This window comes from Panicum virgatum, chromosome 2N (genome assembly GCF_016808335.1).
Source record: "Panicum virgatum strain AP13 chromosome 2N, P.virgatum_v5, whole genome shotgun sequence".
Classification (NCBI taxonomy): Eukaryota; Viridiplantae; Streptophyta; class Magnoliopsida; order Poales; family Poaceae; genus Panicum; species Panicum virgatum.
Genome location: NC_053146.1, coordinates 51,852,621 through 51,868,784, shown reverse-complemented (window position 1 = coordinate 51,868,784; position 16,164 = coordinate 51,852,621). Strand labels below are relative to the sequence as shown.

Here is a 16,164-nt window from a genome sequence, read left to right as displayed (position 1 = left end):
ACGTGAGCTCTACACCTAATCGAAAACCATTCCTAGAAGGAAAGAATCTTATGTGAAACATGACAATTCTATGCGGGTAATGCTTTGGGTGGGAGCTTGAATTTGCTCGTAACATGTGGTTGTATGTATGTACTTGGATCAAAGTTTTTGGAATAAATAAAGCTTGACTCTTAGGAAATTCATTGTTTGACTTTCCATATTCTTACTCATTAAATTTTCCCATCCCAATGATCATCTTGAGCTCTAAAAGAAACCAGAGCATTTGTACGAGACTTCCTTGAATCTTGAAGAAGTTGACTTTATTTCGGCTCAGAAGACAAAAAAAAAAAGAAAAAAATTGCCAGTAGAATCCTTATGTGAGTGTCAGCTCACATGCAAAGCATGTAAAAGCGTGAAGATGCATAAATGATACTCTCTTTTTTTTTTGTTGGGATTAATTGTCAAACGAAACGAGTGCGGGATACCCAGAGTCAACGAGATTATGCCATTAACAAAAGGTTTGGCAAACAGGAACCTAGAACCACATTGGTGATAGTCAGGGTTACATGGGCCCTGTTTGATTTGCAGCATGCCAGTGAATAGTGACACTTTGACCGCTAATTACGGTGTCAAACAAAGCCAGTTTATAAAACCAACTTCAGAACCCCCACACTAGTGACCCTGAAGAATCTAATGAGGTCTTTGACCGCGCAATTAGAGGATGGTTACTGTAGCATCACTGTAGCAAATCATCGATTAATTACCGTCGTTAGATTCGTCGCGAAAAATTACACCCATCTCTAAAAAAAAGTTTTGCAAATAGACTTCATTTGGTCTTTCATGCGGAGACTAGAAGAGGCGCGCTAGAATTCTAGCACGCGAACCAAACGAGGCCATGTTCTGGCACATTTGATATCTGATCTAGCACAGTAACAATTAGGAAGGTAGTACATGTAAAAAAACCGTTAGGCCACGTTTTCCAGATAAGATTGTGTGCCCACCCATCCATGGTGCAGAGCTTTGCGTTGCGGAGCGCAGGCAGTGGCAGACCCTGCACCGCTGCACGGTGGGTGGCAACGGCTGAAATGATAAGCAGGCCGGCCGTGAGCGTTAAATTTGGCCCCACGAGAGTCACTTACCTTCGGGAAGGTGACGCTAACACAAAATTCTTTCATCTCAAGGCAAATTCGAGAAGGCGAAAGAATTTCATTCAGCGCTTGAAAAAGGGCCAGGGTTGGGCCGTTTCACATCAAGAGAAGCAGCAAGTCATTCAAGACCATTTCTCCTCAATCATGGCGGACCCTCCAGCTAGATCTCGGGACTTTAACTGGGACGCCCTCTGTCTCCCGTCGGTGAACCTTAGTTCCCCGGATGTTCCGTTCACTGAGCAGGAAGTCCATGCAGCCATCAAACAGCTACCGCACGATAAAGCACCAGGGCCAGACGGCTACACCGGAAACTTCTTCAAAACTTGTTGGAGCACTATTAAGCAGGACCTTGTGGCAGCTATCAACTTCTTTCACATGGGGCGTTGTGCGAATCTCAACCTGTTGAACAAAGCAAACATTATCCTCATTCCCAAGAAAGACGGGGCAGACTCGATCACTGACTACAGGCCGATCAGTCTAATACACTCCTTTGCGAAAATAATCAGCAAAATCCTAGCTCTACGACTTGGGCCGAAAATGCAGGAACTAATTTCCCCTTGTCAAAGTGCCTTTATTAAGGGAAGAAGCATCCATGACAATTTCTTATACGTAAGAAACATCGTGAGGCGCTTCCACCGAAATGGGATTCCCTCCCTACTTTTGAAGCTCGACATCTCAAAGGCCTTCGACTATGTTCGTTGGGACTATCTACTCTCCTTGATGCAACATAGAGGCTTCCCCCAGCGTTGGATAAACTGGATTGCTGCCACCCTCTCTACCTCCACTTCCAGAATTCTGGTTAATGGTTTTCCGACCGACCCCATCCTGCACGGTCGAGGACTACGGCAGGGGGACCCCTATCTCCACTACTCTTCATCCTCGCCTTCTATCCTCTACATCGGCTGCTCTCAAAGGCCACTGAACTCAAACTTTTACACAAGCTACAAGGACGTGTGGCTGTTTCAGGATTTCCATGTACGCGGATGATGCAGCGATCTTTGTAAAACCTGACCGCAACGACCTCAGCAACTTGGCGCTCCTATTAACATCCTTCGGTGAGGTCACTGGACTAAGGACCAACCTGCTAAAAACAAGTGTTACACCCATTAGCTGCAATGAGACCAACCTTGAAGCCATCCTTTCGGGTTTCCCGATCGTGCGCTCCAGCTTTCCTATTAAATATCTGGGTTTACCACTTACGGTGAGGAGACTGCGGAAATTTGACTTTCAACCTCTGGTGGAAACAACTTCCAAGATTTCGGGATGGCAAGGGCGACACCTCACACAGGCTGGACAGGTCTGCCTGACAAAATCAGTGCTCTCCTCACAGCCGGTCTACCTGCTAACTGTCCTCAAAGCACCTATTGAGATCCTTGAAGAGATCGACAAATTACGAAAAAAATTCCTCTGGGCAGGTGACTCAACACTCACAGGAGGAAAATGCAAAGTCAACTGGACAAGATGTAGCATGCCCAAAGTGAATGGTGACTTGGGCATCCTGAACCTGGAAAGGTTCACAAGAGCTCTCAGATTGTGCTGGCTTTGGCATGAATGGACCTCCCCGGAAAAGGCTTGGATCGGGACAGCAACGCGGTGCGACGACATTGTTGTCTTCTATTTGCGGCGTGCACAACAATTTCAATCGGCAATGGCAAAAAGACGAGCTTCTAGCACTCAGGGTGGCTACAAGGGCGCAGACCGAAGGATATAGCACCTAGTCTGTTCGCAATCTGTCGACGGAAAAAAAGAACAGTGGCAGATGCACTACAGCAAAATACTTGGATACGTGACATCAGAAGAAGACAAGGACTCACACTTGGCCACATCCAAGAATATTTTACACTCTGGGAGATGCTACGCGGCACACAACTGGATGAGAACCAAGAAGATCAGATCAAATGGAAGTTCACCGCGTAGGAGAGTATACTGCGGCCTCAGCCTATAAAGCACAATTTCTTGGAAACGTCAAAGTGCCAAAGGCTCAGACGATATGGAGAGCTTGGGCGCCGCCAAAATGCAAATTCTTTGTGTGGTTAGTAACCCATGACCGGGTATGGACTTCGGACAGGCTGATGCGCCGAGGTTGGCCACACAGCCCCTCTTGCCCTCTCTGCCGTAACGCTCCTGAGACCGCGCTTCACCTTCTAGCAGAGTGCCGGTATACAAAAAGAGTATGGAACCTCATTGCGGAGTGGTTGGCGCAGCCCACTTTACGCCCCGAAGTTTGGAGACAAAGTGATCATGCGTTACACTGGTGGACTAACATCACCTCCTACGATCACATGCCCCGTAAAGGGATCAGATCTCTTTCTCTCCTTGTTACCTGGGAGATTTGGTGTGAACGAAATGCAAGAGTTTTCAGAAAGCAAGAGAAGCCGGCTCCAGCTCTACTTGCAAAAATTAAGAATGAGGCGGGTGCTTGGGCTCTAGCAGAGGCAAAAGATTTAGAGTTATTATTACTGCGAGATTAAACTTCTTTTCTTTTCCTTCCGGCTAGCCGGCTGTACTCTCCCTCTTTATCAATGAAATAGACACAATCTCGTGCCCGTCCGTTCAAAAAAAAATTTGGCCCCACGCACACCAAGATAAGGCTGCAGGACTCATAGACTTCGGTGAGCGTATTTTGGCTGTTGCAGGACTGGGCTACTGGCCAGCAAAGGCCTTCTCAGCAACAACCGCCATGAGGCCTAGCTGTTTTTTTTTTGTCTGTGCTCCAAGCTACCAAACGTTTACAGCTCCGTCCCTTGACAAGAATTCACTATGTTTTTGTCGGTCACTCTGCCAGTAGTACTTTTCTCTCGTACCAAATCAGCACCAAACATCAGCTATCAACTAGTCCGTAATACTTTTCTCTCATAACAAATCAGCATCAGCTACCAGACACAGCCAAGCGAACACTTGATTGGAAAGTTTGGAATGCAAAGGATGGTTCGACTTTCCACGAAATCGTGAACAATTCTCTTCTGTCCAGATGAGGCTTATATTTTAGATATTTTGAGTTCTGCTTCTGCTTATATACCAGTCATTAACGGAACTGTTCCTGAAGCAATTTTTCCTTTAAATAGGAGCCAGCCGTCGCTCTGTCTCGCTTTCACCAAGTCCGCTCCCTCGCAGAGTCGCAGTGCACGCACACGGCAGCAGGACAGCCGAGGAGAGAGCAGAGCGAGTGAGGGGGGCCGGAGCAAGGACCATGGCGGCGTCCAACGGCGGAGGCGATGCCCCCGGGCGGTTCGACGTGATCGTGGTGGGCGCGGGCATCATGGGCAGCTGCGCGGCGTACGCGGCGTCCTCCCGCGGCGCGCGCGCGCTGCTCCTGGAGCGGTTCGACCTGCTCCACCACCGGGGCTCCTCGCACGGCGAGTCCCGCACCATCCGCGCCACCTACCCGCAGGCGCACTACCCGCCCATGGTGCGCCTGTCGCGGCGCCTCTGGGAGGAGGCCCAGGCCGACGCCGGGTACCGCGTGCTCACGCCCACGCCGCACCTCGACCTGGGCCCGCGGGACGACCCCGAGCTCCGCGCCGCCATCAGGAACGGCGGCGCCGCCGTGGTCGCCGGCGGCTCTTCCTGGCCGTGGGCGGGCGTGTTCAGGGTGCCGGACGGGTGGGCGGCGGCGAGCAGCGAGCTCGGCGGGGTGATGAAGGCGACCAAGGCGGTGGCCATGTTCCAGGCGCTCGCCGTCAAGAAGGGCGCCGTCGTGAGGGACCGGATGGAGGTGGTCGACGTCGCCAAGCGAGGTGAGCAAGCACGCCTCTGCACTGTCTTCTTCCTCCTCCCCCTGAGCTAATCCTCTTGGAAGCACTCGGACCCTGCACGTGAGCCACTGCCCACTGGCGAGCATGCACGAGCCAGCTGACGTAGCTCTTTCGCGGACCATATGAGCGTGCAAGGCTCATCTCTTGAACCTCGTGTTAGACAGCTAAAATTGACATCAACTCGGTCTGACCAAGCGGTCTGACCGGTCTGTTGCTGTAATCTGACTGGTAGGGGACCGACCGGTCTAGGAGGAGTCGAGTCAATTAAGGTTTCATTATAGATTTAGATATGTAATAGAAATTCCTTGTGGGATAAGTCCACCCCACCCTATAAATATAAAGGGTCACGGCCGATTGAAAGATAACCCAATCGAATCTATCAAAAACACATCTTTTATCCTTTTACCTTATTCTCTTTACCCTACTTTTTCAACCTCGACATGCTGTTATTCTCTCGTCTCCATGGTATTTGAAGACGCCCTAGCTGGCCTGCCGAGCCTAGGGTAACCCTACGTGCGCTTGCCCCGACGGGATCCCTCCCGACTGAGCGTTCGTCGGATCGTCGCCGTTCTCCACGGCGACCGGTCTGACCGGTCCAGATAACCGGTCTGACCGCTCCACGTAGGAGGTGCTGCAAGGAGCTCCTCTTCGCGCTGCGCGACCTAGCGCGTTTGTGTGTTGGCCCGTAAAAGACGTAACAGCTCGGAAACAAATCAAGATCGTCACTTCACATCCCATCATCTCGCAATGGTCCCAAGCTTGCAAATGTTCAGTTGTAGCCTAGTAAAAACAAACACAATGATTTTTTTTGAACAAAAAACACATCGCCGTGTTCGCTTGGCTGTGACTGGTGTTGATTTGTTACGAGAGAACAGTGCTGCTGACTGGCTGGTAGCTGGTGACATGTGCTGATTTAATATGAGATAACAGTACTGTTGGCTAGTTGGCTGACAAGCCAAACGAACAGAGCGAGACTTCGGGTTGGTGTTTGTGCAAAGGGACTTCTAGGAAAATTAATTTGGAGCCTGAAATTTGAACTGAATCCTAAACGCTTTTGATCAACTTGAGCAACATAAGAATATTAAGTGGTAGCCAACAGTTTAGTATCATTACCTGCAAGTGCACCATTTTAATGGTTATTTCTTGTCCTCTCAATTGTGACGGCACAACTAATCTTTGGCTCTCATATGCCACTTTCCACATCAAACACGTACTAAAGCATGTAAAATGATTCTAGCATCAGCCTATCTTATTGTTGTTCTAATATAATCTTCCCAACGCAAACTGTACTGATTCATATGAATAATCTCAAAGCAAAAAAAAAAAGATCGCCATTGATTGTGGAATCAACAAGAGATGAATAAAGTTACCCACCAATGTCGTCTGAGACCCACACAAACTGTACTACTTCATATGAATAATCTCAAAAAAAAAAGACTGCCATCGATTGTGGAATCAACAAGAGACAAATCAAGTACCCACCAACCCACAGAGTATTTTAAACTAAGAAAAAAAACTTTCCATTTTTTAAAGATACGGAGGATTTCCATTTTTAAATCCTGGACTACTATACTTCATTATGAATAATCTTGAATTTTGTATGTGACCTTTTTCAGGAGAAGGATCAATCTTGGTCAGGACAGCGAGCGGCGAGGAATTCCATGGCGCCAAGTGCATTGTAACGGTCGGCGCCTGGACAAGCAAGCTGGTCAAGTCGGTCGTCGGCATGGACCTGCCGGTGCAGCCGGTGCACACGCTCATCTGCTACTGGAAGGTGAAGCCCGGCCACGAGAGCGAGCTCACCGCGGAGGCCGGCTTCCCGACGTTCGCCAGCTACGGCGATCCCTACATCTACAGCACGCCGTCGATGGAGTTCCCCGGCCTCATCAAGATCGCCAAGCACGGCGGCCCGCCGTGCGACCCGGACAGCAGGGACTGGTCCACGGGCGCCGCCGACCTGGCGGAGCCCGTAGCCCGGTGGATCGACGCCGTCATGCCGGGCCACGTCGACACCGCCGGCGGGCCGGTCATCCGGCAGTCGTGCATGTACTCTATGACGCCCGACGAGGACTACGTGATTGACTTCCTGGGCGGGGAGTTTGGGAAGGACGTCGTCGTCGGCGCGGGGTTCTCCGGCCACGGGTTCAAGATGGGGCCGGCAGTTGGGAGGATCCTGGCCGAGATGGCCATGGACGGGGAGTCGAGTTCGGCGGTGGAGGCCGGCGTGGATCTCAAACCCCTCAGGATCGACAGGTTCGTGGGCAATCCCAAGGGAAACCTCAGTAGTCCTGGAGATCAGGGCCAATGATGAACACCTTCGATCTACTTGATTGAGATCATATATTCAACCATTCGTGATCAAATCAAAGTGTGCGCATGTCAATTGCTTTGTTTGCTTGGAATAATCTGTTGAAAATTGCATTGTGAAACTTTCCTTCGTTCTGTTGGAGTGTCAGGACTCAGGAAACTGAAGTGCATCTCCTTTGTACCTGTACCAAAATTAAAAGCTACCAGCTCAACTGCATTCAGTTGCAGATGAACGTTTCAGTATTAACTGGTCTGTTGACTCTGTTGAGAACTTGCGAAGCACCTCTTGTGTATAGTTCTGAATACTCCTTGTGTGCAAATTTTTGTCTAAGGAACCCTTGTGAGAATTTGTTTTTTTACTCTTTTATTTGTGGTAACCAAAGTACCTCTAGTCATGTTCATGGTATCCAGCACGAAAGAGACCGCCTGCTCAAACCATTTGCCAGATGCTGATGGTCCATTATTATTGCAAGGCCAGTAGGTCACTGCAGGAATATGCTCGAAGTCAGGTACAACCAAAACGCGCCCTTCTACTGATTAATGATGATGATTTGGTGAATAGATCATAATACACTCCTACAGTCTTCGTTTTGAGCTGGAGCAATGTTTGACTGATCTTCAACCATAGTAAGCAAGTCTTAGAGCTAGCGCTAATTGAACACGCATTGCTTCTCTGAATGTCCTATTAGGTGGCATCTCTATCGCAGAGATGACGGCTGGTTGGGAAATCTTCTGATGTTACCAAGTTATATTCTGATCTTATCATATCATATTCTAAAAAACTTACCTGCCGGGGTTGAGACCGCCCCTACGGCATTGTTTGAGAGGTAGAATGACCTTCTCACAGCAGGCCAAGAAAACCCCCGAACCCCTGCCCCACCCGTACACGGGGCCCGTCGCCTTGTGAGTTAGGCCGGGCTCCATAGTGCTTTGGACGTGGGACAAGCGAGGGAGTTTTTTTAACCCCAGAGCTGAAATTCGCCCCCGAGGGAGATCGAACATAGGACCTCTGGGGAGTGCCTCCTGCGATGCTACCACTATGATAGCAGTCGTTTGGCCATATCATATTCTGATATTATCATATCATACACGTCACTGTGCTCTCTCGTAGCTGATTGTCCGTCGTCCATGCCGGAAGCTTGTCGTTTCTTCTTCAGTTGTTTTGTTTGATTGTCGTTTTTTGCTTCAGTAGTTCGTTTGGTGGTCGCCCCTGAACTGTAGCTCGTCATTCATTTGCCGTAACTTTCATGTATTTATCAAAGAGTCAGCTAATCCGGTCACATGTACCAGCACACACGCCAATGGCCGACACAAAGCTTACACGTAGGAGAACTTAGTTGTGTGGGACCGCAAAAGCTAGATAGTTATCTTTTTTCTAAAAAAACATATGCCCATGCACACAAAGCTTACATGTAGGATGATTTTTTGATGATCTTCTTCCTCCTCTAACCCGTCAGTCCGCACCCTCTTCCACTTTCTTCTTCTTTTTCCTCTCATCCCCTCTACCTTTACCTTCAAGTGAGTCCTCATCTAGGCCTTTAAATCAAATTTTGGTAATTAATGACAACGGTTATGGACTAACAATTGCATTTGAGATGATATGCATAGGTTATTCCTGTTAGAAGTTACGGTGAGAAAATGACGAAGAACAGAAAGATCAAACCACAGGAGACACGAGTATTTAATGTGGAAAACCCCTCCAATGCGAAGGGTAAAAACCACATGCGCCAGCCAGCAGTAGCCTTCAAACTCACAGCACAACTGCCAACAGTGAACACATAACCTGTGAGTGACCTGCGCCTATCCAAATCAGCAGCATAATCTAAATCCACATAACCAATAAGACCCTGATCAATTCTTCCAAACTTCAAACAAAAATCTACTGTCCCTCTAAGGTACCTGAAAATCCACTGAACTAATTTCTAATGTTCTTTACCAGGATTAGACATGTATCTGCTAACCAAACTCATAACATATGATAAATTTGGGCGAGAACAAACCATGACATACATCAAAGAACCAACAGCACTAGAATATGGGACTTTTGACATATATTCAACATCCTTATCAGAACTAGAACACTGAGCGGCTGACAATTTAAAGTGAGGTGCAATAGGAGTACTAACTGGCTTTGAATCATGCATATTGAAACGATGAAGAACCTTCTTAATATAATTATGCTGACTAAGAAATAATAAACCAGATTTTCTATCTCTAGTAATCTCCATACCTAGAATTTTCTTAGCAGCACCAAGATCCTTCATATCAAACTCACTACTCAACAATTTTTTTACTGTAGTGATTTTCTTTTCTGCTCTTGGCAGTAATAAGCATGTCATCAACATATAATAGCAAGTATATAGGTGATCCATCAACAATCTTAATGTAAACACAGCTATCATATTCAAATCTTTTAAAGCCATGTAACAACATAAATGAATCAAACATTTTATACCGTTGACGAGGGGACTGTTTCAAACCATATAAGGACTTCTTCAATTTGCAAACATAATTCTCCTTGCCTTGTACTATGAATCCTTCTGGCTGATCCATGTAAATTTCCTCCTCAAGCTCTCAATGCAAAAATGCAGTACTCACATTTAACTGCTCAAGCTCAAGATCATGCATAGCAACAATACTAAAAATGTCCTAATTGAACTATGCTTCACAACTGGAGAGAACACATCATTATAATCAACACCAGGAATTTGACTGAAGCCTTTTGCAACTAAACTTGCCTTAAATCTTAGAGGCTCACTAGGAGATAAACTCTCATTTCTTTTGAAGACCCATTTGCAGCGAACATGCTTCTTTTGCTTAGGCAAGCTCACAATCTCCCATGTACCATTCTTCTCAAGAGACTGCATCTCCTCCTGCATAGCTGAGATCCACTTCTCCTTATCAACAGAATCAATGGCTTCAGAATATGTTGCTAGCTCACTAGCATCCTCCACCTGTTCAGCACAACTCAAAGCATAATAAGTCAGATTACACTCCTCAATTAAGCAGTTTGGAGGTCTACAACTCCTCTTTGATCTGCGAAGAGCAATAGGTAAATCTAAATCCTCTTCTTACTGCAAAACAGACTGTGAAACTGGAGGTGAGTGTTGAACAGTATTAGGAACACTATCTGGAACATCATTACCAACAACTTTATTTTCCTGGTCATCCATTAGCTCCACCTGCACATTAACTTGTGGCTGCAATTTCTCAACTAAAGCATCATATGTGGGCAAGCTGTTAGTAAACATCACAGACTCATTGAAAACAACACTTCTGCTCATGAAAGTCTTTCTAGTTTCAGGATTCCACAATTTATAACCTTTGACTCCCGAACCATAACAAAAAATGGACATTTAATAGCTCTAGACTCTAATTTTCTATTATCAACATGAGCATAAGCAGTGCAGCCAAAAACTCTCAAGTGTGAATACTCTACAGGTGTACCAGACCATACCTCAATAGGAGTCTTCTTGTTGAGTGGAATAGAAGGCAATCTGTTGATCAAATAGCATGCAGTATTAGCAGCCTCAGCCAAAAAACGCTTGTTCATATGGGTATTGGACAGCATGCAACGAGCCTTTGAGATGATGGTCCTGTTCATGCGCTCGGCCACACCATTCTGTTGCAGAGTGTATATGATGGTGTGATGCCTAACAATGCCTTCTTTTCTGCAATAATCATCAAAAGCATCTGAACAGAACTCTCCACCATTATCAGCCTGAACCACTTTGACGGCCCAATCCTCCCGGCGACGGGCCTCCGCTCCGCTCCGTTGGAAGTTGGCATTTTTCTTGTACAGATTTTGGATCACAATATAACAAATCCATGGTTGAATGAGGTTGTATTATGTTTGTGGAACACATTGGAAGTGATAGGAAAAGCTTGGGCTCAAGGCAAAGATAAAATGTAGGGCTTTTGCATTTTACCAGTCATAAGGTGTTTAGTGGATGAAAAATGACCGGATTTGTTGGATAGATAGCCGTTCTATCAAGAGGGGTCTTTGTACTCGTGCTTGATGGGTCTCTAGTGCCATTTTGCTCAAAAATACTTGTTGCATGCATGAGGGCTAACAACGATGAGAAAATGGAGATTTGGTTTCAAAGTTTGAGTGCTGACTGCCTAAGCGCGGACGGTCCGGCCATTACTGGCGGACGGTCTGCCATACACTAGTCAACAATATCCAGAGACGTGGTAGTCTCTGGTGGGAAAAAGAATTGAAGGGCGGACAGTCCGGCCCTGTTGGGAGGACGGTCTGCCGGTATAAAATAATTTTGTCCAGTAAGGTTGTTTCTATGGTTCGGCCGAAGGTTTGAACGGCGGACGGTCTGCCGGTCATTTGACAAAAGTGACCAGAGACGTTTGCATCTCTGGTGGAATTTATGGTTGAACGGCGGTCGGTCCGCCCCTGGAGCGCGGACGGTCCACCGGTCATTTTGAGAATTTGTCCAGAGACGTTTTCGTCTCTGGTGGTTTGGAACACATAATTGCGGATGGTCCGCCCCTTGGGCGCGGACGGTCCGCCACAGCTGTAATGACTAGTTCTGACACACAATTATTGCACTCTGACTCACTGGTTTATAAGGGCGGACAATCCGTTTTTTAACCGCGGACGGTTCGCTATTATGCAGAAAAGAGTGTAACAGCTAGTTTTTTAGGGCATCTCTATATATACCCATTGGCCGGCCATGTGAGGGCTCTCTTGGCCATTTGTATAGCATACTTGACATATTTGAGCTGGTCTTCCCCTCTCTCACACATCCTTTGCTTAGAGAGTGCATTCTTGAGATTATGAGAGCATCCTAGTGCATTGCATCAAGAGTTTGAGCTTTGTGGCACTAGAAAAATTTTAAGCAAGCATCATTGACTTGTTACTCTTGGGAGTTTGCCGCTCCCTAGATGGCTTGGAGGAGTGGATTTTATGGAGCACCTCCAAGAAGATTGTTGAGGAGCCCCGAAATTGATTGCGAGAGGTCTTGTGCTCACCTCACCGGAGCGGTGAAGAGCAACTCTAGTGGAATCGAGGTTTGGAGAGGTTCTTTAATTCAAGCCGGCTCAAGATCAAGAGGTCTCTTGATAGAGGAGCGGTTGATTCTTGGAATCCACCTCAACGTGGATTAGGGGTGACCGGCAAGTCATCGACACCACAGGAAAAAGTTCTTGTGTCAAGCTTGGTTACTTCTCTTGCTCACTTTGATTATTGCATTTACTTTGAGAATTTTATCTTACTAGAGCTTGAATTGTATCTTGTCATCCTAGGTTGCAAACCCAAACTAGAGATAGTTGTAGCATGACATATGGCTCTCTTGTGATTCTAATTAAATTTCTCTAGTGTTTGTGATTTTAGTTTTGAACCGTTGTAGCGAAAATGGCCTCTCATGCCATATTTCAATATAATGTTTTGGTGATTGATATAGACAACGCAACACTTGGACTAATATGATTGTTAAGATGACCATTCTCAGGCTTTTAGGTTCAAGTGATGACAAAGAGAATATAGGCGTAGCTAGGCCCGAAGGGCCGCACCTACGGTGGTTCCGCTGATAAGCAAATTGCACTCATCGGTGCAATGAACACAGAAGCTGCGAGCTAGGGTTTGGCACCGGATTAACCGGCGTTGGGTGTTTTACACTCACCGGTGTAATGGACTTGGAGGCCGAAGAAGCAGCAGGAGTTTTACAGGCACCGGTTAAACCGGTGATCAAGGCAAAGTGAACGTCGGTGTAGTTGTCCAGAGAGTTGGTTTTCGGGAACTCTGGGACAGTTACATGCACCGGTTAAACCGGCGATGAAGATACATTCACCGGTTGATTACGTCGGTTGATTAAGGTAGCCGTTGAAGTATAACGGCTAGTTGGAAAAAGGTGCTCACCGGTTAAACCGGTGATGACACAAAGTGAATCATCGGTTTAACCGGTGATAGCGCTTTTTGTCAGCCACTTTTCCAACTGCTCTTTTGGGGTGTGTGGGCTATATATACCCCCAAGGCCGGTTGCTGCATATGGTTGGACGCCAGAAAAGTTGAAGAAAGTGTTGCCCAAGCAAACTAACATCTCCAACCATCATAGCAAAGCTTAGTGTCATATCTAGCTTGTGAGAAGCTTTGAGAGAGTACTTTGTGCACTTGTATAGGGATTAGTTCTTGCGAGAGCTCCCTTGAGCAAAGTCTTGCTGCGGCAAGCAACCGTGTACTCGTCGTGTGACCCTCCGACTTTTTGTGGAGCGGCAACGATACTTTGTGCAGGGAAGGAGACCCCTCTTGGTGAGAAGCTTCAGTAGTGAAGACAGTGCCGTTGGTGACGTTTTGAGAGAGATGGTGGCGGTGGCCTTATCTTGGTGACTTGGCGCCACTTAGCCTTTGCTTGCCGGAAGCCTTGTTGGCGAACGCAAGACGGTGATCAAGCGAAGAGACTCTGCATCACACTTGTTCGTGTTGGACAAGTGGCCGTGGACGTAGGGAGGGACTTGGTGTCCTAACCGAACCACGTTAAATCGTGTGTCTTGGTGTCTTCACGGGAGTTTGCATATTCTCTCCCTTACCTCTTTACTTACCGTATTACGTTTCCGCTTTTGCTTTATCTTGCGTGCCTTTACTTTCTTAGTTAGTTTGATTAGAATTGGCTATAGGTTGCAAGTCTTTTAGGGGTAAGTAGAGAGTAGCATAGATAAATCTTAGTCATAACTAGCATGTGTAGGACGTGTTAGGTTTATCTTATGCAAATAGATTGACCCTAGGATAGAAAGCAATTAGCGACCCTATTCACCCCCTCCCCCTCTAGGGTCGGACACCCCGGTGATCCTTACAACCGCCTATTCACCCCCCTCTAGTCGGTGTTCTTGATCCTACAGCCTCCTATATCATACTTACGTATACTACACCGTTGAACACGAAACAAAAATGTCTAGATGAACCATAGTGCCTGCTCTTCTCTGTGTTAGTGACTTGTCCAGTCACTAATCAAAGGTCTAAAGGAGACGATGACAAATCACTAATCTGGGTTCGACTCTCCGTGGGAGTGAATTTTCTAGGATTAAATTGTGTTGTGCTTTCAGTGGTATAGACAATATTCTTGTCGACAGTGAGCAGCCTATGGTGAGTTCATCAATCTTTAGGATTCCCCAGCTCGGTCTTCGAAGATGCTCAAATGGGTAGGGTTTACATCCGTAAGTTCATAGATGTGAGTGTGCGCGCGTTGTGAATTTCTGAGTTGTACTGTGTAATCTAAAAAAATAATGATGCTGTAATTTTCATAGGGGAAATTCAGGCACCAGTAGTTAGTTGTTCATCTCATCACAGTGGGGTCACCATTGACTTGACCTTGACTTTTGCCATAGTAAGTGACCATAAGTCAAGTCATGCCGAGAGATGGTGGTAACATTGACTCGTGTCCTTTAACTAGGCCATCTAAGCAAGTCGCAGACAATTAAGCTTCATTTGAAACCTAGTAGCTAACATGACCGAGAAATTGAGTTGTTGACCATTACTGCTATTAAATATAGAAATTTTCTTTAAATTTCTAAAACAAGAAGTAAAAATAGTTGGGGATGACTTGGTAGCAAATAAACAAGGACCAAAGAAGACTAGCCGATGGAACCAGCATATAAAATAGTAAAATGGGCGATGCTTACACATGGTGTTTCAGTGAGAAAACTTTGTATTTTCACCAGGTCATATGCACCGAGTTACAAGGATGCTTAATACCCTCCATATGCTTAAGGTGCGCTAACAAAGTAGCTGATACTATTGAAATACTACTTTGCTTGTGCTTACTGATATGACACCTGCACATGCCTAAGCATCTTGACATCAAAAGTAAATTTACTCCCATCCGTTAGAAATATAATTCACCGTGTGAAGAAGCCAGAGGATAGATGTCTAGTTTTTTATCAATAACAATTAATAAAGTCGGAAATGCTATTTATGTGTTGAAATAAAATTTCATCAGTGAAATAGAATGTTAAAAGAAAAAACAGCACCGGCATATTTTCCCCAAAAAAATCCATCGGTCTAAGAGCAAATCATCCTTAAAGTTACAAAATGTTTCACGTAGTGAAATTAAATGTTCGAGAAAATAAGTACTACTTATCCTAATTTTTTTACATGTAAGAATAATTTTGAACTATTGGGTTTCCGTGCAATCCTTAGAAAAATGATTGTAGCTTTTATAGGTAACAATCTGTTGACAGAAATAGTCCCACTGAATAAATGGAAAATATTGGCTGGGATTTTACTAGAAAAATAATGGTTTACAGCCCCGATCCGGATGCCTTTGTTCATTGGGACATTAAAAGTGCATCTGCTCTGCAATTCTGCATGTCTACCAAAGAGTACCAGCTCAACCGTTTTCACTTTTCAGTGCTACTGGATTAGTTGTCGATGACCATTTCACATTTCATTCCTCATCTTGTGCAGATAAAAATCAGCCGTACATGCAGATTTCTTCTCCCCTTCAATTTCACTTCGTCCAGAAGCGTAGAACAGTATGCAAGGGTCAGTTGATCACTCACTGGTCCTTGTTTTCTGTATGATGTAGTATGCCTTTGCAGCTTTACTTGTCCTGTTAGGCGGCATCGCCATCGCGGAGACGGCAGAACGATTGGAAGTCTGCTGAGCAGGGTCATATCCTGAATCTTATCATCTGATGCTTACATATGTTGTGCTATCAGAGCTGATCTTCCTTTCATGTCTCCAGGCTTGAGGCTTCATCTCCACAAATATCTCAGAGCAGAAATTCAGGCTCGACGACCACGTGCTCAGAGTGGAATAATTGACCAGGTCCTGGACTTTGACTGCGCGAGTCAGCGTCAGTCAACTGATGCTGGATGGTTGTCGTCACATGGATGGATAGGTTTCTCCTTCCCAGACACTTGCAGACAGTGAAGTCTGTGTCTGTAGTGGTTTGTAATAGAACGATTTGGTTCTACATTGTAAGTACTAGATGGTATAGCGCCGGCCTTGCTTGAAGTTAGCCGGT

The 16,164-nt window shown here is 46.1% G+C and overlaps 1 protein-coding gene across 1 annotated transcript; it reads left to right on the top strand.

Annotated features, from left to right (window-relative positions):
- The first annotated feature begins 4,175 nt into the window (after nucleotides 1-4,175).
- On the top strand, nucleotides 4,176-7,460 carry LOC120661131 (probable sarcosine oxidase). Its single transcript, XM_039939847.1, has 2 exons — nucleotides 4,176-4,864; nucleotides 6,499-7,460. Exons 1-2 carry the CDS (start codon nucleotides 4,318-4,320, stop codon nucleotides 7,188-7,190), a joined length of 1,239 nt encoding a protein of 412 aa, XP_039795781.1. The 5' UTR covers nucleotides 4,176-4,317; the 3' UTR covers nucleotides 7,191-7,460.
- Nucleotides 7,461-16,164: the final 8,704 nt, after the last annotated feature.

What these genes read in the sequence shown, in the direction of transcription:
- LOC120661131 (XM_039939847.1), top strand. Translation starts at nt 4,318, where the DNA reads ATGGCGGCGTCCAACGGCGGAGGCGATGCCCCCGGGCGGTTCGACGTG. An exon ending in GGTCGACGTCGCCAAGCGAG is followed by an intron (nt 4,865 to 6,498) that starts GTGAGCAAGCAC and finishes GACCTTTTTCAG; the next exon opens with GAGAAGGATCAATCTTGGTC.